Source organism: Ceratotherium simum, chromosome 20, assembly GCF_057802395.1.
Source record: "Ceratotherium simum simum isolate JZ-2026a chromosome 20, ASM5780239v1, whole genome shotgun sequence".
Classification (NCBI taxonomy): domain Eukaryota; kingdom Metazoa; phylum Chordata; class Mammalia; order Perissodactyla; family Rhinocerotidae; genus Ceratotherium; species Ceratotherium simum.
In genome coordinates this window covers 37,898,663-37,925,527 of record NC_141919.1, presented here as the reverse complement: position 1 = coordinate 37,925,527, position 26,865 = coordinate 37,898,663, and the positions used below count along the sequence as shown (strand labels likewise).

Sequence of the window (26,865 nt, the reverse complement as noted above, 5' to 3'; positions counted from 1 at the left end):
CAGCCCGGGTTCGTTTCCTGGTCAGGGAACCACACCACCCGTCTGTCGGTTGTCATGCTGTGGTGGCTGCATGTTCCTGTGATGCTGAAAGCTATGCCACTGGTATTTCAAATACCAGCAGAATCACCCATGGTGGACAGGTTTCAGTGGAGCTTCTAGACTAAGGCAGACTAAGAAGAAGGACCCGGCCAACCACTTCTGAAAAAATTGGCCATGAAAACCCTATGCATAGCAGCAGAGCATTGTCTGATGCAGCACTGGAAGGTAAGAGGATGGGGCAAAAAGACTGGGCAGGGTTCTGCTCTGCTGTACACAGGGTTACTACGAGTTGGAATTGCCTTGACGCACTAATAACAATAACATACATGTAGAATGGATGGGAAGACAACTGGTGTTTGTGAGGAACTGGGAAGGAAGGTGAGTCTACTATAAGAAGGAAGACCTAACTCCAGAAATACATAATTGGTTTTGACAAAGAAAATAACTTGAACAGAAATCAAAAAAATTCATCAAATAGCAACTGTAAGGAATTTGAGGTTTCCATTAAATATCTAATTTGAAACACAGTATTCTAGGGCTGCAAGATCACCCAGAACACGTTTATTTTAAAGGTCAGGAAAAAAAGGTTCAGAAACTTATATGACTTGCCTGAAGTCTTACAGCCAGTTGGAAAAACAATCTCAACTGGACAACACAACTCCTCCTCAGCTGTTAGGCTCTACAAACGACACTTTTACATCACATCTCACATTTTCAGTTTTGGTAAAACAATTTAATTATAGACAAAGCTATTTTCTCTTAGCAAAATTTACGTACGTATATTTAAGTAATATAGATCTTTATTCTTTTTTTAGTATTCATTTTCCTCCTTGTCAAATCAAGTTGAAATCAAACTTAGTAAGATAAGACACAGGAAAACAAAAATGTGCTCCTTTTCAAAACTTTCTGTTGAATAATAATGCTATTATTTTTTAAATTGAACAAAAATATAAACTTCTTCTTACTTAAAAGTTACTAACAAAGGTAAAATGGAATACAGAATTTCAAAATCAACATGTAGAGATGACATCTATTCAATAATATCAAGCTAGTACAGTCGGCCCTGTTATCCACAGGTTTCCCACTTGTGCATTCAACCAACCCATTTGATCCTCGATTGTTTGAATCCACAAATGCAAAACTCGCACATATGGAGGGCCAACTGTATTCATTGTACTATGCCATTTTATATAAGGGACCTGAGCATCCTCGGATTTTGGTATCCACGGGGGTCCCTAGAACCAATCCCTTGCCGATATCAAGGTACTACTGTAAATAACGTCCTTTTAATATTTTGATTCAATTGGCCAACACAATAACAATTAGTTTAAAGGCCAAAATTTCCACCTACCCCCACCCCCAAAAACATGTCTATCCATATTAGAAGATTAAAAAAATAAACTTTAAGAGGATACGCTCCCTTAAAGGGACACTTGCCCCTGCCCACAACCAGCAGTACCCTCTTATATTTTCTTAAATTCAGGTGACAGAATTTGGACTCTCTGTCACATGATTCCACCAGGCTGTCCTTTGACCTCTCAAATTCTACTCAGCACCTCTCTGTGCAGACATCTGGTGCTAAATGACCTTGTCCAGCCTCTAGAGTTGTTTGCAACCACTTGTCTCTAGTTGCCTTCGACTAGGTGGACAGTGCCTCCATGCACAACCAAGTCATAAACGGCCTATTAAAGATAGGCGTTTAAACTCATCACAGAGGCTGATAGTTTCAGCACTACCTTATAAACAACTAAGGAACTCCTTTGAATGTTATGTCTCTCCATGAGATGAATTAGCTCTTTATATTAAGAACATTTAGTACAAGGAAGCAATAAATTATTCTTTGGTGCTCCAAGTGATTTTCTGAGGTCTAATTTAAATCACAGTCTGTAGAGTTAGTTTATGCTTATTAGGAAAGTTCCAGAGTTAAGCAGCAAATAGTCACCTCCTCACATTTATAACTTTAACTAAAGATATTTGACATTCATTTCAAAGTATGCTAGTTTACTTTAGGATTAACTATAAGTGGAGACTATCTCAGGAATTTAAATACTAACTTAAAGGAACAAAGTCGGAGTTCATGCCTAGGAAGAATTTATTTAATATTGAAATCGCACCATTACTGACAAAGTTCTCTTTGGGACTCATGATGTAAAACCTGAAAATGTGCTCAAAAAGAGTCCTAAAACTCACGTAATTTATGGATTTCTAACTGACGTTAAGTTTTTTAACAGAATTATGTTTTTTATTCAAGAGGTTGTTTGATCTTAAAAATCTGCTTGCATGAGCATTGGGATTTTTCATGCTTCACATTTTATTACTTCCAGTGTCTTTTAGATAATTAATCTTCATATCTTTTTGTTGTTTGGAGTAAATGACAGAATCCTAGCAAATGGTGGATGTCTCATAAACAACAGATAGGAACTGTATAAGCTGTAAGGAAATTAGAACTTGATAAAGGAAAAAAGTCTTTTTTTCTTAAAGGATAATGGTTTTTTCAGTTAATTCCAAAGGTCAAGTGTAAAAAAAGTAGTCCCTTTCCTTAAATACAGAGATTCATCATCCTGACATTATTTACTAGAGTCGTAGTTCATGAACTGATAGGAAGCTCCGTGATCTTGTGTCTTGTTGTCATACATTTGACTACTCTTTAATTATATTGTGAGACAAAAATGTGAACAGTGTATCTAGTAAGTCTTGGGCATTGAGCTTTGTCACTTTATGTTGCAATGACTTGCAAGTTCAACCACTGCTAATAAAAGCAGCATTTATTTTGTGCCGATTATTTGACAGAACTTATCCTGAAGGTTTTATTATGCATGTATTTAAAAATATTTCAATCATAAAAAGTTCGGTGAATAAGAAAGTAAACTTTTCTGTAACCACTAGCCATTTAAACATATGTTAACATTTTACCATATTCTTTTTTGAAAAAAAATAAAATATTATAGACATGGTTAAAGCATACTGTGCATACCTCCCTAATCCAATTCCCTTCTTCTCTTCCTGTCTGGAGGGTAACCAACATTACAAAGTTGGAGCATATTTTTCCCACCCCTGTTTGATACACAATCATTTTCTCTAAACAATATCTAATAAAGATTTACATGATATTAAAATGGATGTAAATGGTATCATATTATAAATGGTATCATTTCCCTTCAACATTATATTTTTAAGATTTATCTACATTAATGCATGTAGATCTAGTTATTGATTTTAGTTGCTTCTATAGTATTTTATTGGATGAATAAATCACAAGTTATTCATTCATTTACCTTCTGATGGATACTTAAGATTTTCTTTCAATCTGAGGCTATAACATTCAATACTTCGTTGAACATATGTATAAGTATTTCTCTAGGGTAGATTCCTAAAGTGAAATTGGTGAGATTTAGGACATGCATATATTCAACTTTATAGACATTGGCAAGTTGTTCTTTAATTTATAATTTTTTTTTTTAAAGATTTTATTTACTTATTTTTCCCCCCAAAGCCCCAGTAGATAGTTGTATGTCATAGCTGCACATCCTTCTAGTTGCTGTATGTGGGACGCTGCCTCAGCATGGCCAGAGAAGCGGTGCGTCGGTGCGCGCCCGGGATCCGAACCCAGGCCACCAGTAGCAGAGCGCGCGCACTTAACCACTAAGCCACGGGACTGGCCCTTTAATTTATAATTTATATCCCAACAGCAATATAAAAGTGTCTCTCATTACCTTTCTTCCTCACTGACACTTGCCTTTGTCAGTTTTCATTTTTTCAATCTGAAGGGCATCAAATGCCATAGCTTGTTCCTTTAATTTGTAAATCCTTGATGACCAGTAAGGTTAAACATATTTAATGGGTATTAGCCATCCATATCTCCTTCTGATGACCTTTTTTTCCTCACTGGGCTGTTTGTCTTTTTAAACGTAATTTCTAGGAGTTTTTTATATATTATAGATATTATTTTTTGCCAGTTATACGTGTTGGAAATGTCTCTCAGCTTGTGTCTTGTCTTTTTATTTTGTTCATAGAGTTTTAGACACTAAATGTTTAACAACGTATTACAATTTTAATGTAATTTAAAGCATCGATATTTTCCTTTACAGGTAGGGCTCTATTGGTCTTAAGGAAATCTTCCCAACTCTGAGGTCATAAACAAATTCTTCTATATTTTCATCTATAAGTTTTAAAGTCATGCTTTTCACACATAGGTTTTTAATCTAGCTGGAATTTATGTTCATGTAGAATGAACATTTATTGACTAATACATCCTTTCCCAATTATTTATAACACTACCTCTGTCACATGACAAGTTCTTTTTTATGTGTATGTCTATAGGTTTTTTATTCATCTATGTTGGTCTATTTGTCTATCTATGTTCTAACATCACACTGTTTTAATTCTTATAACTTTGTAATAAATCTTCATATTGGTAAAGCATGGCTTCATCTGTTTTCTCCTTCAAAATTATTCTGCTTATACTGGATATGTGGATTAATTTGTGGAGAGATTGGCATCCTTATGATATTATGACTTCCGATTCATGAACATCATCTATCTCTTTACTTATTTGTCTTTTTTAATCCTTCAGTCAAGACTTATAATTTTATACTAAGAAATTTTGATAAAGGAAATGATGTAGTCCTGGCATAATGAAATGGAGGCACTGACATAGAAATCTGACTGACCATAGCACAGAGAAAGCTTGTCATGTATGCACACAGTTAAACGCGCGAGTTCTTCTAGAGTATCCTTAGACAACCGAAACTGTTTTCTCTGATGACCCAGTTAGTCCTTCAAAGCAGAAGACCTACTGGCCTCTTTGGTAGCTGCTAGATAATCAGCAATTTACTATTTCAAACAATAAGAAATAAAACACAGTTTGCTGTTGCAAACAATCTGTGGTTTTTCTTTCTTCCCCTCTTTTCTCTTTTTCTTATTTAAATCCTGTTTTGCCTTTCTTAGATGAAATCAATTATTGGTTCCATTACCTTCATTTGTGTATATATATATATATGTATATAAGTAAATAATATGCTATTAATGAACTGAGTTACTCATTGATACTCTATTCAGGTTTTGTCCCTCTTTCAGAACTAAGTTCTTATAGTTTTGTTACAATTGTGAGTGGTATCTTTCAAAAATTACATTTCCAATTGGTTATTACTACTGCAAAATGGAGCTATTATTATCTACCTGGGGTTGTTCTGAGGAATTTGTATAAATCCCTTAGTAAAGTGCTCGGTGCATAGTTGGCCTTCTCTAAGCTTCCTCTGTCCTTTCCACAGAAATGTAGAAATGATATAGAGCATTAGTTTAGGATACCAAAAAATAACCAGAAAATGTGGAGCTATAGAAAATATTTACATGTCAAACAAAGTATTTTTTTAAATAGTTCATGACTGGTAGAGTCATAATGCATTAGATAAGTCTTGCAAACACAAATAAAAACATTTAAAACCCTCACAGGGTAACATATATACTTTGTGGGGTGTTCTGATTTTTTATTTACGATATATTATATAACTCAAAGCAGCAAATGTACTAGAAACCAAATCTAGTCTTCTTTCTCAGAATATTTTCCCAAGGAGGAATTTTGGCAGCCAATTCAAGTTATACCTGTAAGCATGACACAAAAATCAAAGACTGAGTTGGAATGCACTTCTACTTTTGTTTTTTGTTGTTTTGTTTTTGTTTTTTTGAGGAAGATTGGCCCTGCGCTATCATCTGTCACCAATCTTCCTCTTTTTTTCTTTTTTCTCCCCAAAGTCCCAAAACACAGTTGTGTATCATAGTTGTAGAGTTGTAGCTCTTCTATGTGGGACACTGTCTCAGCATGGCTTGATGAGTGGTGAATAGGTCCACACCCAGGATCTGAACTGACAAACCCCAGGCCACCAAAGTGGAAGGCGCAAACTTAACTGCTATGCCACCAGGCCGGCCTCCACTTCTTTTAAAACGTCAGGCTCAGGCCGTGGCTTAGTGGTTAAGTGCGCCCGCTCCGCTACTGGCGGCCCGGGTTCGGATCGCAGGCTTGCACCGACGCAGCGCTTCTCCAGCCATTCTGAGGCCGCTTCCCACATACAGCAACTAAAAGGATGTGCAACTCTGACATACAACTATCTACTGGGGCTTTGGGGAAAAAAAAAAAAGGAGGAGGATTGGCAATAGATGTTAGCTCAGAGCCGGTCTTCCTCAGCAAAAAGAGGAGGATTGGCATGGATGTTAGCTCAGGGCTGATCTTCCTCACACAAAAAAATAAATAAATAAATAAAACATCGGGCTCCTTCTATATCACTGCACATTTTCTTTCACATAAAATCAGTTATAAAAAATGTGGTCACTAATCAATAAGGCTTTATGAAGCTATAAGCAGCTTTGAGCGTGTGTGCATTTACAATTAAATGTTAGTTCCTTCTTTTTATTCCATAAACACTTAAGGGGAACAAATAGATTACACTTTCATTTTGGGAAAAGGTAATCCCTCAAGAGTGTGCTGAATGAATTCAGGTGGGAAGATGCTAATAAGAGAGCCACTGGTGAGTCATTCTTCAGTAACTTAAACGCTCTAGACACATTGCTACTTCCTTGTACTTATGTCCTTTAAATATTCTAAAATAGTAGCCAGCTTAGAAGTGTAATTAAGCAAATTAAGTTATTATCTTCAGATGTTAGCAGTTAAATTCTAATTTTCCTTTTCCTTGGCAGGGTTATGGAGGGGGTTGGTGAACACCTCGAGAACATATGAAAATAGTTATATTCCATTTTAAATAAGTTCATGTGTTGGTTGAACTAATTTTCCAGTTCATAGAAATAATAGTTGCCCCGACTAGTTTCCCCTCATCTAAACTGAGGGAGAAAAAAGAAATTTTACTTTAAAGCAGAAGCATTTTTAATAAATGGCATTTTTTGTCGTAGTTGAGCTTCAGAGAATTACTGACTTGACCTAAAAAACAAACTCTATCTTTGCATACACAGTCATTAAAGACAGGCATTTCTGAGGATCCCCTCCCAAAAGCTCACCTCTGTTCCACAAAGGACATCTCTAATTTACCAGTCATTAAAAGGAACACTACCCTCAATTGGAATAAATATTTAAATAACTTTTCTTTTCTACCAAGGTACAGTAGTAGCTTAAATAACCCCTTTGCGAACCACAAAGCTACAGGCAATTGAGGTTTGCACTAATTACATACTGAAGAGAATCTCATTCTGTAATGAATTGCACGTTAATTATTATCCTGATTTTGTATCCAGCTGACAACCAAAACCAAACTGATCTGTTTCTCAACTATTCCAATAATGAATAACAGCCTTTGACAAACATCCTATTCTGCAAACAATGCGAACCATATACATGCAGAGTTTCAGGCAATGATTATAAGTTTAGTTGCCTGCTGTGGACTCTAGACCAATGGCTCACTTAGATTGCTTTTCAAAGTGTGGTGAGCGGAATTAGCCCTCTGAGAGGAAGCTAACTAGAAAGTTTTTCTAATGCAATGTAAAAGTCAATTGGTGCCAAAAGGCCCTAGCTGAGGAAGAGTTGAGGAAATGTCACTTAAAGGTCACAAATGACCAAAATAAATTAAGCTTTCAGGTGAAAGAGTTCTGCAAATAAGATAAATCAGGCTGTTTCTGGTTTTCGAAAGTTATTTGAAAGGATAAAGAAAAGGTATAAAAGCAGAAAAATTAAAGACCTAAAAAGTGGATAGCAATAATTTTACCCAGAAGTGTGACAAGATGTTTCCTACGCTTAATGGTACTTCTGTCCAAAATGTTATACATATTGGGGATAAATTTGTTACTTCCACAACTATAAATTACCAGTAGGCAAACATTCCTGAATTCACATTCTTTAGTATAAACTAGCTTGAAAGGACATCATGGAAGATAATCTCAAATATTCTTTCATCACCTCATTAAAAACTGAAGTCATTCATAGCATTTTAACAATAATACTTTGCATTTAGAAGGATTTTCATTTATAAGACCCTTTTCATGCATAATCTGTGATGGAATCTCACAGTGTTTTCAATATAAAATGCTAAGAACAGGGCAATAGAGAATAGTCATGGTGGGTTTTCTCTGTCAACAAACACTTAACACAACTGAGCATTTATAATATTCAAGTGCAGGACTAGTACTAGTGTACCCATGGGCTCTCTAGGACCAGTTCAACTGACCCCATTTTATCAACAGAGTAATTAAGAGTTGTCTTTCAGGAACTGAGAGTCCTCCCTTGTCCAGTTCAGGCCAGTTGAGACCACCAACCCATCAACTGGGCCTGCTTAAACACCCAATAGGTGACCCTTTTGATGTTAAAGGGCTGAAAACTCCACTCTCAGATCATACTACCACCACCATTTTGTGAACATGCGTCCTGTGAAGAGCCAGGAAGCTTGACTACGCTTGCGCAGATGATCGATTACCTCACTTTTCCTTACCTCCAGTCACCTTTATCCACACTTCAGACTGCCCTGCCCTTCTCCCCATAAATTGTGCCCAAGCCCTGGATTGGAGAGACAGATCTGAGAGCATATGCCTCCTGTCTCCTTGCAGACTGATCTTGCAAAGCTACTGTTTTTTCCCCAAAGGCTGATGCCATGATAATTGGCTCTGTCTGCACGTAGGTGGCGAGCCCTTGCACAGTAACACTAGGAAGGTGAGAATCAACGTGGATCCCAACCTCAAGGAGCAGAGCTGCTAATCCAGTAGGAGAAGTAAAACATGCGCATAAATGTCTGTAATACTAGAGAGAACTTGCTTGAAAGCAGATAGAATTGTACGAACAGATTACGTTGCTCAATTATTTTTCCTCTTGTACCCATCTGCCTTTGCCAAGGGGTTTTTGTGACCTATACCAGGAAAGTTTCTTGTTGATGATCCTCCCATTCTGCTGAAGAGCCTCCTGCCAATAAAGTAGAAACTCATAAATAAGGGCACAAAAGGAATTTCCACTTTTCTGGCTATTAATACAGGTAACAGCTCATGTTTGAACTCTTCCCCTTAGAGAACACAGAGATTATGGTGGTTCATGGTTTAATGTCTATTTAGAAAATAGAGTTACACTTTAAAAGTTTTATATCCTGTGGGCCAAATGAATTCCTTAGATAGAGAGACACACCTTCCACAGAAACTGTTAGAATTTTATAAACTTATTAGGAGGCTGAATTAGCTTCTGGTATTTAGGAAGCTTTGATCTTTTCTTTTCCCTCATATTTTCTGTACAACCCCAGTTCTGTTTGCGTTGGTAGGTAATTCCTCTTTCAGGTTAAATGCTTCCACTCACTCCATAACTTATGATCTCAGTAGGTTTGATGAAACTCAGCAGCATGCACAGTTTTCATTATGATGTAAATCAATATAATGCTATGTAATAATAATGTTTGTGACACCATCAATGCTTGTCAAGTGACGAAAATTGTTTTTAGTGGCACTGCTATGACAATTCTATTATGTTCATAATTAGTTCATATTATTCAATTTCCTTTATGGTGTAAATTATGTAATAATTAGATTTGTCTATGAAGTTTGCAGAGTATCCACATAGCACTGCTTTCCAGGACTTTGCATAAACCAAATCCAAAATGAGCTAACATATTTCAAATTTTGCATAACATCCAATGGGATAAAATTAAAATATAATTACAGGATACTGTTCACAGGAAGGAGTAATAAAACTTAGGTGGCAATGTGTGTATACCATAGTAGATCACAAAAAAAGCCTCGAGCAAACAATAAAAGTTTAAAAGGCAGGCTCTCGTTTACTGAGGAAAAAAATATATGAACCATATGAAAATTAATTATAGTACCCTTGGGAAACTTCACCACGGTTCTGCCCATGCTGGGGCACAAGCTTTGAGAAGGATGTCTGTCATGGAGAAGATGGAAATGACAAAACCAGTAAGAGGTGGCCTGTGAATGGCTCCCGAGAGAGCTAATTTACTCATTGTCTGGAATAGAAGTTTATGAGATAAATATGCAAAAAACACCATCTTTAGAGAGGGCTGTGAGGAGGCAGGTAGCGGAAGTAGAAATAAAGCCACTTGTGTGTTTTTTTTTGGAGGTATTCTAAGGTATTACTTTCTGTGGTCCAATCATTTTATGGTTGGACAAGAAATCCACTGGCTTGTGCATACAGCATCCTCTAATGACAATGTGAGTACTTCTGAGCACCAGGTCACCACCATGAAGAGACACATTTAGGACTTTCAGAAGTTATCAATCCAGTTCTCACAATAAAGTACCAATTACAAATCACAGTTTGATTTGCAAGTAGAGAGGGACCTGCATCTTTGACATCTCCAGTCAACTATACTACTTGTTTTCATTTGAAAGTTCATTTTCTAGACTTTTTTTTTCCAAAACCACCACCAGAGAAACAAACTTTTGTAAAATAAATATGACTAACACTTTGAAGTAAAAATATCCACAAAGAAGCCAGGATTGGAAGATGGTGGAATTTCCATTGACCCATAAAACCATTTGGGCTTTACATATAAAGCTCCTTTTTCTTCACTCATTTAAATTATTACCATTTCATGTTTGCTGGCAAAACATTGGCTATTTTAATGTGAATCCTCCACATGCTGCCCCAAACAAACTTTAACACTCCAGTGAAATGTTTGAAACTTGCCAGACACAGGAAAAGTTAGAAAGTTGCCCCACACAGTCTGTCCACTGCCCTATCACTTCACTTCCCTCTCCTTCTCACGGATATGAGAAAATACCATCCAAACCTCTTCAGATTTGTTAAAACCAACCATCATCACAAGTCAGGAGCAGCAATTGAACTTCTGTGTTTCTAAGAATAAATAGAAGAGACACTGTACCGCGTCTTCAGTTTTGTGACTATTCAAGAGGTCAGACAGGAAATCTTCATGAAGGCTCTCTCTTCGAATCAGTGTAAATTCCCGCAGGAAAACAGCCCCTTGGCTCTGGTCTCCACATACCTAGAGAGATAAGATAGCTGAATTAAGCCTGACAGAGCCTGGAGGGAGGGGGCACTGAGGAATTAATGTCTCTGAGTTGTGGAAACCTCTTGGATTTATTTCAAGCCTGATTAGAGCAATCAAAAACAATGCATGCAAATACATATTAATGCGAGAGCCACTAGAACATTCTGGCATGTGGCTCCTTGGATGGATACCAGGAAAATCCCCTGCTAAGTTGGTGCCTCTTAATTGACTGGTGTATGATGGAAAAATTCAGTGATTATGTTATCTTTGTGGCCAGGTCCAGCATGGTCAGGCTCCTAGACTCACTCCATTGGGCTATCCATATGTATATACAATGTAGGGATCTTGGACCCACAGGGATCTATCCCTAGTCCCACACATCTGAGCACCTAGGTGGATCCTGATGTCCTGTTAGTATCTACCAGATAGGAGGGGCTGGCCTGAGCCCAGGCTGAATTCCTGATTTATTCAAGCGCTTTAGAACCAGATGCACTTTGGTTACTCTGGAGGGAGGTACTGGAGAACTTTTATCTAGAGCTTATCACATACCAGGTTCTTTACACATATTATCTTGCACCAGCCCCAGGAGGTGTCTGTTATTAGCCACACTTTACAAATTAGGAACTGGAGGCACAAAGAGTTTCAGGAATTTACCAAGTTAGTAAGTGTTGAAATCAGCACTCAAATACAGGTCTGACTCTAAAATCTTCTTTTCATCATATCATTTTGCTACTGAGCTACTCAAACCTCCTCTGGTGAAGGACAAATTGTTAAGTAACTCCTATAAATTCAAGGAATAATCAGTTCACTAAGGCTTCCCACTACATCTCTGAGCCTCAGTGTACCCACCATAAAACAGGAATGATGTCAGCATTATTGGATTGCTGAGAAAATACAAGATAATATACGTAAAGTACTTAATGCGGTGACTTGTATATAGTAAGCATTCAATAAAAAACAGCCATTATTATTATCAAAAGCACATTCTGCTCAAGGAATAAGTAAAAATCTAAGCTTTTAACATGCACGAAGTCTTTGACCATATTTATAATATCTGTAATGGGTATCACAAACGGGTATTATATTATCTTCATAGGGTTTTAACTTTTCAACTTAAACATTTTGAATTTTATACCTTTTTAATGGTATTGATAATATCAGTAAGGAATATGTGGGTGTTCATTATATTAATTTAGGCCTTCTTGAATGTCTGTAATAGTTCATAATAAATTAAAATCATTTTAAAACCTACGGCTTTTGGGAAGCAGTATAATTTTCTATAATTTATATGTAAACGGCCTCTGTTATTATACAGTATAATCCATATCATTGTGGCAGACAGAATCTTGGGCCCTTTTACTCCCTAGTCTCATATCTATGAATACATTGCTTAACATGGCAAAAGAGACTTTGCAGATTTGATTAAGTTTACTTATTAGTAGACTTCAAAATAAGGTTAGTATCTTGGATTATCCAGGTGGGTCTTGTGTAATCATATTAGGCCTTAAAAACAGAGCTTTCTCTGGGTTGAGGGCAGAAGAGAAAGTCAGAGAGATTCAAAGTGTGATAAGGACTTGACCTGTCCTTGTCAGCTTAAAGATGGAGGGGGAGTCCTGGAAAGCATGAGAAGGAAATGAGTTTTGCCAACAATGAGTGAGTTTGGAAAGGACCTGAGCCCTAAATGAGAACTACATCTCAGGCCAATACCTTGATTTTAGCCCAGTGAGACTCTGAACAAGAATGCAGCCATGCCTTGCTAGACTTCTGACCTAGAGCAATTGTGAGATAATACTTGTATATTATTTTAAGCCATTACGTCTGTGGTAATTTGTTATGGCAGCAATAGAAAACTGATATAATCATCAAGTTATCTTGTTTCTTCTACATTAAGTGTCATAAGAATCAACCAGTACTAAACAAGTAGAGGTAGAATCTGCAAAAACTAATTCTCAGAAATGTATCCTTCTAGCAACCTTAGTCCTATTAACTTTAAAATTAATTTTCTCTTAGTTCTTTTCTCATCAGGGTCAATCATTCTTTGAGTCTATAGTTAAATACACTTCAAAACCTGTCTTGACCATGTAACTTCCCTGCTCAGAAGCATTCACGGATTCCCCACTTCCTACTGGGTACATTACAAATTCATGGGCTTGGTCTTCAGGACCACTCAGAGCTCTTCACATTCTAGATAAGGAATAGCTGCACTTGTGCAACTCTCTTTCTGAAAAAGATCAAGACCCAAATTTAAAGTGGCCTAGGATTGATTGTTTTAACTTTGTTTTCAAAAGAACTAATACATGCTGATTGCTACTGAATCTCACATGTTATGAATCATTTCTCCAAAAATTCTAGGCTATTTTGTATTCTAACTCTATTATTCAAAATGGTGGCCACCTTTAGTCATTCAATGCCAGAGTTCTTAAAAGCTAAAGTCTAAAGAGAAGACTAAGAAACTTAGGTTCATTTTCTTTGTGAGAATATTTGTACCTGTGGAAAACATGTTTCTTTTTTTATAATGATTAAAGAAACAGACAAAAATGACTCAAACATCCTCCAGGAGAGATAGTGAGATGTCATATATAAAGACTGAATATTCACTAATGCTACAAAAATGAAGGATAATCAGTAAACACTTTGTCCATTTGGTTTATACTGTAATTCTCAGTCATAACTGTGTATTTGTTTTAGAAAGAGTCTCTGCCTGTTTATATTTCCCAAGAATGTTGACATTTTATAAGTCACAATTCTCATCAAGTTGCTCAACTTAACCAAATACCTTTATGTGATACCAAGGCAGAAGGACTTAATTAAACTAAAATTTAATTTAATCCTGAGAACAGATAAGAATATACAAATCAGATGAATGTAATTATAACCATTTTCCCCCTATATATATATCTTGTGCATATCTGTTTCTAATTTAATTTCTATCCACCAACACTATTACTAATTAGGAAATTTAAAATACCCAAATTAATATGGTCAGTATTAAATTAGTTTTCAGTATCTGTATCTATCAACCATGGATGATAATTATATTTTGTGTGTTTTAAAACACTGTTACAATGAAGGAGGTACACAAATATATAAATATACATAAAGATACATAAACACTACATAAATCTTATACTTCTATTTCAAGCTGATTTTTTAAATTATTTAAACCCATAGTAGTACTTTACTCATTCACTATTTCATTCATTCACATGTACACACATTTACTCAAGTACTATCACGTGCCAGGAGCTTCACTATAGGACATGTTTCTTCCTTTCAGGGCACAGCCATTCTAATGAGTACATAGATGTGGCAGAGACTACTAGATGCTCATGAAAAGCCACCATCTTCTCATTATCTTTGGTACACATCTAGAGTACGTTTCTAAGCCTCCTTTACAGTTAAGGTGGTCAAGATGGAGTTTTAGTTGATGGAAATAATGGGTGCTACCGCCAGGCCTCGCACATAAAGATCTCCCACACTCCCTCCTCCATGCTCTTTTTGCCCTCTGGTCTGTTTGGAATGGAGACAGTCTCAGGGAAATCTTGGAGCCAATTGCTAAAGGTGGCAGAAGCTCCCTTAGCCTGGCTCTCTGAATGATTGCATGCAGGAAGGACACCCCATGACCTGTTCACTTACCTAATACCGTAATGTGATCAAGAAGTAACCGTCTACCGTGTTTGAACCATTATCCATTTTAGAGACTATTTGTTACTACAGTTAATCTACCCTAATTAATACAATGAAAAATTGTAGGTATGCTAAAAGGATACAGAGCGAGGGTGATTACCTCTCCCAGGAAGGTTACAAAAGGCTTTAATGTGGGTTTAACTTGGGAAGAGTGGACAATCTACCAGCTGGACAAGGAGAACAGGAGTGGGGACGGGAAGATTCTTGTTCCAGGAAAAGGGAACAGCCTAGGCAAAAGCATGCGGGCTTGACACATCTTGTTTTTTTTGGTGTGTTTTAAGTAGTCCAGCACAAGGAGCATGGAGTACACGCCAGCAAGTGTTGGGGAACTGAATTTGTACAGTGGGCAGGGGCCAGATTTTGAATCATGAAAGTTTAAGTCACTGAAAGACTTAAGCAGCCAGAGTCGTGTTTGTACTTAAGAGTATTCTGGTGGCTCTGAGGAGGTAAGATTAGAGATGAGGTGACCAGTTTTCAGATCATTGCAGTTATTCAGATAAGAACTTATAAAGCCCGGAGGGGCTGGTGGGGAAGGCAAGGATCATAAGATTTGGTGGCCAACTAAATACAAGGAATAAGTCTCAGTTTTTGTCCATATTTTCTGCCTGGATTTGAGCAGAAGAGCAGAGTGGATGCAGCACATTCAACAAAATAGGAAATACAGGAGGAGGAACAAGTATGCAGGTTAGACGAGGAGTTCGGTTCCAGAGAAGTGGAGTCTGAGGTGCCTAGGGAAAAGAAAGCTGAACTTCATGCACAGGAAGGAGACTGGTCTGGAGATGACATGTAAGTGTTGGCATCATCTGGGGAGTAGATGATGCTTGTCATGAATGAGCTTGCCAAGGGAAAGTATGGAGAGTGAGCAGTTATGAGAGCTGAGATAAGAACCCCGGGAGGGCACTGATATTTAACATGTAACATGGACCCATTTCTGATGGCCTATTTATGCCAACAGAAAATATTAACCAGGAGAACCCAAATTTGTACTGATTTTCATCATTATTAGACTTCCTTTTATTTGTTTTCTATGAAAATACATTGATGACAGCATTACATCCAACTTATTACAGGGTATTAGTTCCTTGAGATCAGAGACCATGGCTCATTAGGCTATCAATCCCCAGTCCCTGAATTAAACTAAACATTGACAGAAACTTGAAAATTTCCAAGATAACCCAGATTTTTAAAATTCTATTTCCCATGGTCAGACCAGGTTTCCTGATTTTTGGTATGGAAAATATGCTTACTTTATATTTGATATGTCAAAGCTCCCCTTGCAGTTATAAGGTATTTAGCATATCATAAAATGCATCAAAACTGGCACCGCAAGGCATTTTATGGTTCAGTGGTGTTAGTTTTGCAGATGGGAAAACAGAAATGTGAGAAGTGGAGGAATTTTGTACATGGCCAGTGGCTATGTTAGGACCAGAGACAGAACCTCTTAAAAACGCAAGTCTCTGCTGGATTCGAACCCAGTTTATTCACCTACAGGAATAGGGTAAGAAACAAATAATCATTACTGAGACACCTATCTGTTTCTGTAGGATTTCTAGACTTCTAAGGACTGCTCCCCAGGAAGCATGAAGACTGCGATGTGCCAGAATTTGTACCCTGTGATAAAGATTGCTTCCCCAATTGCAGTCTGATTTCCTGCTTCAAACAGTGACTCCTCTTTCTGATTGTTGGCACACCAAAGTACTCCTTAGAGAAGCCAGGAATGTAGAAATACCAGCTCCTAAAATAGAATCTCCTTAGATCCAGGAAGGCATGGAAGCAATTTATTGTTGTGTTATACGTTCTCTCTAATGGAGCTGAGTTATCAACCATATAGAGATTTCAAAGGACATAGGTAAATACACGAAACAAGGAAGTCTTTCAAATCAGTCTCTATTCTCTACCCCATTAGAGGGAAAAGAAGGTAAAGCTGGTTTAAAACTAAAACAACAAAAGTCACTGAATAACAAGAAAAGCTTTTGCATTTGGCTTTGAGATATAGTCAGAAACTCAAACTATGTCTACAATATACTTTCTACCACATACTTGCTCCCATCATGACCTGGCACCAATCATTTCCCTTCTTGACCTGACTTTCAGTGGCTCCAGAGAAAACTAGTTAGTATTCTGACTCGTCTGCTCACAATGAACATATTTGGTGTAAGAAAAGATAAAAATCCCCCCTCAGAATTTCCCACTTCTTATAAGTTTGCTCAATGAGTTATGACTAGAATTTGGAGAGTTATAATATAGAGCAACTGGTTCACATTTTGGAATCTCTATCATCATTAAGGAAGTCATAATTTCTATAGAAATTGTAGTGTCGATGAGGGAGTGGATCATGGCTGGAACTTTCAAGCAGCTATAACGTTCTTATAACTCCAGGAGAGGCAGCCATTTACTTCCAGGCTGGGAGAAAGGGCTGTAGAAATAATAGAAGTTTAAACATACAAACATGCTCTCAAACGATCAGTTTATTGTTCTTCTTTCTTCATTTAGTTTTTCTGTGAAAACTGAAATGTAGCCAAGCTTATGTCCCATGGGGGAAGATTTAGGTTTCAATATTACTTACAAAGTGTGACACTGAAAGCCACACTGTTAATTTTTTTCCTATCAAAAGGATTTTGTAAAGTATATTTATGCCAATATTTTGATTCATCATTTACTAAGAATTAAGATAGTGAAGTTGTAAATTCTCATCAGATTAGAATAATAATTTAAACAACTTAAGTAACTGGCCACTGTGTTATCTGAATACACACCTATATTTAAACACCCGTGGATAGCAAAATGATTGGTGTCAGGGTTATGAGTTCTTGGCACAAGGGGACACTCAAATGTTTACTGAATAAATAACTGAATCAAAAGTTTTCTTGGAGCCAATAAAATCTTTAGCTCCAGTTCTGAGAATTGCTACTAAGTAATAGGAGGAAATGATGAAATCTTACATGGACCCAAAGAGCTCAAACATCGTCCTGCCACCCAGTATCATTACCATCTGATTCTAAACCTTGAAGTGACTCAGAGACAAAGGGAAGAAAGAGAAAAATCTGTTCCCAATATGAAAGTATAAGTAACTTCCAGTTTGAAGGAAATCAAGCGAAAGGATGAATATCCTATAACTAGCTCTTAAAATATTGATATACTAAGCCCAAAATGAGAATAATTCCAAATGAAATTCAAAAAATTATCTAAATTTTCTAAGAAGCAGATTCTAAATAACAATAAATATAGATCTTTTTCGATGAAACAGTATTGAGAGCCCAGAAATAAAACACACATCTATGGACAGCTAATCTTCAACAAAGGAATCAGGAACATACAATGGAGAAAGGAAAGTCTCTTCAATAAATGCTGTTGGGAAAACTGGGCAGCCACATGCAAAAGAATGAAAGTAGACCATTATCTTACACCATACACAAAAATTAACTCAAAATGGATTAAAGACTTGAATGTAAGACCTGAAACCATAAAACTCCTAGAAGAAAACAGGCAGTATGATCTTTGACATCAGTCTTAGCAGTATCTTTTTGAATGTCATGTCTCCTTAGGCAAGGGAAACAAAAGAAAAAATAAACAAATGGGACTACATCAAACTAAAAATGCTTCTGCACGGCAAAGGAAACCATCAACAAAATGACAACACGACTTGCCAACTGAGACAAAATATTTGCAAATCATATATCTGACAAGTGGTTAATTTCCAAAATATATAAAGAACTCATACAACTCAACAACAAAAAAACAAACAACCTGATCAAAAAATGGGCAGAGGATATGAACAGACATTTTTCCAAAGGAGATACACAGACAGTCAACAGACACATGAAAAGATGTTCAACATCGCTAATTATTAGGGAAATGCAAATCAAAACCACAATGAGTTAACACCTTGCACCCATCAGAATGGCTATTATTAAAAAGACAAGAAATAACAAATGTTAGAGAGGATGTGGAGAAAGGGAACCCTGATACACTGCTGGTGGGAATGCAAACTGGTGCAGCCACTATGCAAAACAGTATGGAGATTTCTGAAAAAATTAAAAATAGAAATACCGTATGATCCAATTATTCCATTCCTGGGTATGTATCCAAAGAACATGAAAACAACAATTCAAAAAGATATATGCACCCCTATGTTCATTGCAGCATTATTCACAATAGCCAAGACTTGGAAGGAACCCAAATGTCCATCAACGGATGAATGCATAAAGAAGATGTAACGTATATATACAAGGGAATACTACTCAGCCATAAAAAAGACAAAACTGTGCCATTGGGATAACATGGATGGACCTTGAAGGTATTATGCTAAGTGAAATAAGTCAGACAGAGAAAGACAAATACCGTATGATTTTACTCATACGTGGAAGATAAACAAACACATAGATAGGGAGAAGAGACTGGTGGTTACCAAATGGGAAGGGAGTGGCAGGAGGGCAAAAGGGATAAAAGGTTACACAAGTATGGTGACAGATGGAAACTAGACTATTGGTGGTGAAGACAATGCAGTCTTTATAGAAGCTGAAATATAATGATATACACCTAAAATTTACACAATGTTATAAACCAAAATGACCCCAATAAAATAATTTTTAAAAATATATAGATCTTTTAAACTTTATTAAAGCTCCTGACATTTGGTAACAAATTGAGTTTGCCTGATATTAGTAAATTCCATGTGGCAATAAACAAGAGTCCTTGATTTTTGTAAGGGAGTTAATTATTTGACAGCCTACTCCTGGCAGGGCTATTCTAATGGACCCAAATGCTATGAAAAAAAATCCAGTCTACTCTCAGTGAAAAATCCAGTCTACTCTCAGTGGCCTCCTTTCCATTAATCCCAATGACCTCATTCCTGGTTGGAATATTCTAATGTAGTGAGATGGGGAAATAAACGAACCATAATACAATTGTAAAAAATAGGAAAAAATTATAAGCATATAATCTTACTAAAGAAATTTCCTCATTATAAGGCAGGAGGAAAAATATTTCAGAGATTTATGAGAATACATACCAAGATAATATGTTTGTGTCTCCAAACTCATAGTCATCCATCAGAAGAGGCTCAATCAGCTTGAGAATCAGCAACTCTGCACACATTCACAAGTTTGTACAGAGAGCTCGGGTCAGTGGCACTGAATAAACTGCTTTCGTTGTTGAAAGGGACCACTGAGAAAAACCATCTCCTTATCTTTAAAAGAATTTTTGGTTGTTGCGTTGGTGAGAGACTACATCTTTTTAGACAGAGATTCTGTGATGCCAGTGTCCCTGTCCCTTCCTACTGCTACAGCAGGCTTGTCTGGGAAAATAAAAAGATTCTTGACGTAGCTTCAGGTGTCCCCAGCTAATGGCTGCCAACTATGCGAGCTGATTAGCAGTGTTATACTCCCTGAAGGAAAGGCTAAATATGATCCCCAAGAAGATCGGCGGGGGAGTTAATAAAAACATTCTTATAACCATATTTAAGCCACTGACATTTATATACCTGGTGTTTGGAGCTTAAAAACATTTCAGTATTCTGTTTGTTCTTCTACCAACTTTAATTACCATTTCTAAGGATTGTAAAGATAATTGCTAAAAGGTTAGAGCAGAAAGAAGTGAGATGGAACACACCGGTCCAAAATGTTCAGCTGGGCCTCATAACTCTTGGTACAGATGTTCCTGGTTAGTTCAAGTCTGATTTAGAGAAACAGCTATAATATGGTTTGAGGCAAGGTGACCAGATGTAGTTGAATTTAAAGATCTGTCCCAGAATGTCAATGAAAAGAAACTCCATTACCCTAGCGAAATAACCTTTACGGGGTTGGGGTGGGGGAGTTACGCTTAAAAAATATCTACTTTAAGGTAGATAGATATCGACCTTGACAAGATAAAGATTCTTAAAAAAAAATCAAAAGAACAAAAAATAAAATAAAACTAACATACACATGTAGAGAAGTTTATTCTCATAGAACTAGAGGTTAAAGAAAAAGTAAAGAAACAGCAGCAAAAGGAATTCTATCAGAGGGTACGCATCGTGTATCATGTGGGCTTGATCTATAGATTTCCATAACTTGTTTGAAACATGGGCGCTGAAATGAAAGTGCTAGAAAGGACTTTAGAGATCATCTTCACCAAGCTCTTATCTTTTCAGCTGAGGGGAAACATAAATCAACTTCCTAAGTATAGGGTAGAGAAAATATGTGGGTTTTGAGACATCTCCCTTGACATATATAAGATGGCAAAACAGCCAAATAACTCAAGAAAGGCAGCAACTTTCCCAAAATATATAGCCAGTTCTCTTCTTCCTTATTTTCCTCAAACATTTTAAGATACATTATACCCCATTCCTAGCAAAATGGAAACAGAGTACAATTTCCAGAATTCTAAAGATACTCGGCTTCAGGATGCTGACAACTGCAATTCAGATCTACACTTAATACAATGGAAGAACACACGAAACAGAAAAGGTGATCCTTTCTGTTCTACCCATATGTGGATAGGCACATTCTTGTCATATCTTCTAATGACAAGGAGAAACAGACACGGTTTTTAAATCACTCATGTGTGTGTTTGTATGCTTTAAATATTACATGTAAAATGAAATACTCATTCATGCCAAGACTTAAGGGAGACAGTTGAGCAGCTAGAGGAGAATTTTAAGATGACAAAAAAATGGAAGAACACAAAGATGTCTGTGTACACATGCAGTGGTAGAAATGAATTTTTTTTATTGTATACTTGGCAAATCTTTATATAGATCAATATTATTATCTAGGCTTTTCTTTTTTTTAATATACTAGTCACTTTACATGATTTATTTCATTTAATCCTCATAACAATTTTGTAAGATAAATTTTTTTTTTTAATTTTTTGTTTATTGCAGTAACATTGGTTTATAACATTGCATAAATTTCAGGTGTACATCATTATACTTCTATTTCTGCTAGGTTTTCTAAAGTGGGTTGCTTAGCTAAAAGGAGTTGGAAGCCAGGGTACTACTCATATTTTAAATCAAGATGAAGATTAATTAGGGCAGAAGCTTCTTTCCTCACCCTGGCTTAGTTTACAGTGGCTCCTTTGGGGGCCATAAAGATGTGCCACCCAGACCTCCTGCTGCAGAGAGCTTGATCAACAGTCGGCCCCCGATGCTGTTCTCTTAATCTACCTCCTTGTTGCCCAGGGGCTGCTCCCAGCCAACGACTGAGCACAGCAGGGATACTAAAGCAGGTCCCCTCCTGAAAGATGTGGACCTCCTGATGCGGGACTTCTGCTCAAGGACTCCCCACTGTCTGGCCAAAATTTTCTTGGCACTGCTCTGCTCTCCAACCTTTCTGTCTTCTCTCTCTCCTTCACTGGGGACAGCCCGAGTTACTGCCCGATGGCTCTTCTATCCTCCTCTGCTTGCCTCACCTTTTTCACCAATAAATCTCTTGTATTCCTAATCCTATCTCAGCACCTGTTTCTGAACCTAAACTAACAGAGCTTTTCTTCTTTTGACCAAAGTACTATTAGACTAGACCTAATGTTTCCAATTCACCATCCCTATCTGTATCAAAAAGGCCACGCAGTCTCCATGACGCCAAAGAAATGGTGGGCACACTGTACGGCTTCTCTTCTCATTGAAGTCTCAGTCAATTCTCTACAGTGCTGAGAAACAAAGATCAGAACTTCTGGATGAGAGACAGCTCAGATTCTGCCCCATGATCCTCACCCAGACTGCCTTTGCCCGGCTCCATGTTCACCTCTGTTCTAGGATTCTTCTCCATCCTAGCACTGAAATGCAGATGTACGCCAGATATTCACAGTATGGTTTTAATTACATACAAAAGAGTCAAGGTAATAAGTTAAATCATTTTATGGGCAAGTTAGCTTTTATTGCTTCACAAACTCGAGAAATTTCTCTTATCCGTGGCTACAAGTCTTACCAACATGTGCCAGCATTTCAGAGAAAAAAGCAGGATAGTTTGGACTCATGCAAATGCATTCCTCCCTTGAAAAAATGCTCAAAGCACAATTCTACAGCTAGTCCTTCATAATATCAGTAGTGTAACTCAAATGTAAATGAGCTCACCATGCCCTCCCTGCCTGCACACATACCCCCCATGGCCCAGTCTCTAAAAAACGTAAACACAAGAATTGGAAGAAATGTATATCAGTATTTAAATTGTATATGTAACTTAAGAATTTCAAATATTTACTCAGTATCTCAAGAAAATGCCCAAGAAATGGGGAGGTTTATACTTAATGCATAGCAAGCATTCTTAAATGTCCATTCTTTCCTCTTCACCCATTTCTGTCATTCTCATTGTACTTCACACAGATGGCAGTTGGTTCTTCAAAACTTTTTTGTCTGTCAACTCCCAAGTTATCTCTGAAATTCAGCCCACGTATTTCTTGGGAAAAGATAAGTAGAATGCTGAATATATTTGTGGATCATTATTTGTCATTCTTTTATGTGAAAAATATTTTGTTCCCACTAAAGAAGCATGATCTATATATGGAAATGAAAGTACTTTACAGGCACATATGTGTGTATGTATATTTATGTATAAATGTATATGCATGTGTGTTTGTGTGAGTAGCATAAATCCCAATGTGACTCTAAATTGTGAGACCTAGGCATGTCTGATAGATGATGAGTCTATTTGCATGAGGGACAGAGGATCCTCTTGGGAGAGAATTCATCCCAGCTTGGTCTAGTCCCAGAGTCTTGGATAGCAAAGAATGAAAGAGCAGTTCTACACTCAGCATAGTGATTATTACTCAGATTTCACCCAGTGGAGGGGGTTTTTAAGTAAAAAATGAAAAAGATATGGTACTAAAAACCCCTCTAGCAGAGCACGGAAGACTACTTTCCCAATTCACCAGGTTGAAGCTCTGGTCCCTTAAATCTTGGAGCATCAGTGGCATGGACCAGCAAGAGTGCCTAGCAAGGACAGTGGCAACACCAGGGGAGACAGCAGCACCTGCAGAGGGGACAGGGAGGGCCAGGAGAAATAGGGGGCTGTGGCAGGAGACGGATCAGCCATGAACACAGCAGGCAGTAACATGGTGCTTCACCCCTGCTTTCCAGGCACAGAGGCCGGGGATATCACCAGAAGAGCTGGAACACGAGAGGGTGAAAACAGTGGCCTCTCCATGGTAGCTAACAGTACTTATTCATAGGTCAGGTCATGGAGGCAGCCCAGAGGAGGAGGAGAAGGGCTTACGGTGAAAGACAGAGCAAAAGTAAGTCATATACATCATATATGCTACTGATACTAGTGTGAATCCTTTATAAATCATTGACTGGAATAGCCTTGGGATCACCAATTATACAAACACACACACACATACCACCTTGCCTTTCTGCCTGACCATGAAATTATTAAAAATAACATTTCACTTCCACTTTTCAAAATCCACATTTGGGTTTGTATTAAAAAGAAAAATCAATAGAAAATCAGCATTCAAATATTTTTTCTTATTTTCTTTTCTATGGAAAATGAGTTCAGTGGAGCCAGATCATATTCAACTGGGTCTACTTCTTGATGCTGGTGTCCATTTTTAATACTTCTCAAGTGACCACATGAGTAACTATTTCCAAAATGGCCCCCATTGAACCATGCCTCTTGGTATTAATGTCCTTCTTTAGTCCCCCACCCCTTTTAGTGTATCTGGTTTGGCCCTGTGCCTTGCTTTCACCAATAGAATGAAATGGGAGTCACACAATGGCAGTTCAGGGCCTTGGTGTTGAGGCTGGCAGCTTCCACTTTTTTGTTTTGGAGAGTCCTGGGTCACCAAGCATGAAGTCAAGGCACTCAGCTAAAGAAATTACATGAAGCAACCAAGTGCCGAGGCTACGTGGAATAGGAAAATTCCTAAGACTGTATGTAGAGAGATTCAGATATTCTAGTGTCCCAACATAGCCCAGCTTCTAGCTGTCCCTGCCAAGGTACCAGACATGTGACTAAACCATCCTGGACATTCTAGTCTAGTTAAGCTCCCAGACAAGTGCAACCCCAGCTGATGTCACATGGAGTAGAAGATTCATCCAGTTGAGCCCAGTAAACCTGCAAAATTATGAACGGTAATAATAACATAGTTGTTGTTTGAAACCATTAAGTTTGGGGTTAGCTTATTACGTAGTTAACAGGTAACTGAAATATCACGGTAGCATAGGTTGAAGGAGGAAGGGAGAAATTCATCTTCATAGCCCATGTTTGCTTTCAGAAGCACAAAAGTGGGGGGTGATTTTCCTTCTAGGTCATCCATATCTGTTGAAAAGTGGAATTTTAAGATCATCATAGGGGTGGATCTCCAGCTGACACTCTGAAAGAAAAATAATTATCTTTTAGTAGGCCTCTCTGATTTTGTGTCTCACACTATAAATTTCAAGATTGCCTGCTGCTAGAATTTTCTTGCATGCTTCACTAATTTTATGTTAAGGGTAAATAACATCAAAGCCAGATAATGATATTGCCATATCATGGGTAGTGTATTTATTAACATCTTCTTCCTCAATATAAGTGACTGTAGTTTCTGTAAATACTAGGTCCCTGGGAAAAGTTTTACTGCTATACTCTTCTATTCTCTTGTTCATCGTGTTATTCCACACATAATTTTGATAGCTATGAAGACATAAAGTGATTCCTTCCTGGTATAATTCCAAACATAGAGACTTTATTCTTCATTCCATATTTTGAAAGTCCTCAAAGCCATGTCCCTTCCACACTCCTTTTGGTAGGTAATAATTTGAGGGCATTATCTGTCCTCCCTGCATTTAACCAAGTACTCTTCAGCCTCAAAATGTCACCATGAGACTTTAAGCCTCATGGATCAGGACTACCTCTGTCTTGTTCACCACCATATCCTGAAATCCTATCAGTGCCTGGCGCTGAGTTGAGTTCTATAAATATCTGAATAGTAAATTAATGAAGGCCTTTTTTTAAAATTAGTTATTAATTTCAGAATTTTTAGAGCTAGGAAGAGGCTTAGAAATCATCCAATCTAGCTCCCTCTGGAGCTCAGAGAAAAGTAGATTAACTTTCCCAAGAATATGTATTTAATAAGTGTCTAAGTCCAGACTAAAATGTAGATTTCTGGATGCCAGTCCGTGCCCTCTCCACCTCATGGCTCCAGTGTCCCTCTCCCTTGTTTGGGTTGTTTCCCCAAATAATTCACAAGTGCAGAATGTGGATGACCCGGAATCATAACTGACCATAAGCCCAATGACTCACCAGTGAAACGCGGCTAATTTAAATGTGAGCTGCTATTAAAAATACAGTGTAGGAAACAGAACACATGATAGCTTTCTTCTACTCCATGCTCAACAGATCATAAACATGGGGTAAAGAGTTAATTTCTAGATGCCAACCTTTAGGAAAGACAACTGACAAATCAACAATTCCTTAAGAAAGAAAACACAATGGTGACTATCTGGAAAGCATATGATAATCAGCTCAATTAATTAAGGGCATTTTGCCTGACAAAGGGAAGAAGTGAGAAGATCTGAGAGGTGTCTTCACGTACTTGAAGGGCTGCTTCTGAGAGAGAGGAAATTTACTTATTTACTTGCCTCATCCTTCTCACCCTCTTCCTGATCTTCAATTCTTTCCCACCCACTTGCTCCTTACATTCTGACTTCTGCCATCACCGTTCTGCTCTCTCCAAGCTCACCAAGGCTGTTCTTTCACCCACTTGTCCTCAGTTATCATCCTTCATGATCACATGCTCTCTCTTGAAAGCCTCCCCTTGGTTTCTGTAAGAATTGGGATTGATCCTAACTCTCTGGCCATTCTTTTGATTTCTCATTTGCTGGCTCCTTCTGAGCCTCCCACCCACTAACCATAGGTGATCCCAGGGCTCTGTCCAGGGGCATCTTTCTTCTCTCCTTTGTTTCTTCCCTGGGTTTCTTATTAGCTATCAGAGAGTCAGTCATCTCTTCTGGACAGATGATTCCCAAACCCATATATGGAACCACAACTCTTACATGAGCATGTCCTGCACTTTCTGCATCCATAATTTGAACTTTTCCATGCCCTCCTTCTATCTCCTCGTAGTGAAATTGCATCAGTCCTGTGCATCCTCCCCATCCCCTTAAAGCACGAATAATTTCTCCTCTACTGAATTCACAGAGATCCTGCTCTTCTAGTTGAGATCTGAAGTCATGGGACCTGGATATCTTAACTCACCACTTCCCTGCTGTGTGATTTGGGTAAATTAGTTAAACTGAGTCTAG

The 26,865-nt window shown here is 37.6% G+C and overlaps 1 protein-coding gene across 4 annotated transcripts in view; it reads right to left on the bottom strand.

The window, feature by feature from the left end:
• The window catches only part of ADAMTSL1 (ADAMTS like 1), an 862,240-nt gene that overhangs the window by 623,050 nt on the left and 212,325 nt on the right, over positions 1-26,865 (bottom strand). For all 4 annotated transcript variants that reach the window (XM_087444657.1, XM_087444659.1, XM_087444656.1 and 1 more), the window contains exon 2: positions 10,854-10,973. In XM_087444657.1, coding sequence (XP_087300783.1) covers positions 10,854-10,973 — 120 coding nt within the window. The remainder of the gene's footprint in view (positions 1-10,853; positions 10,974-26,865) is intronic.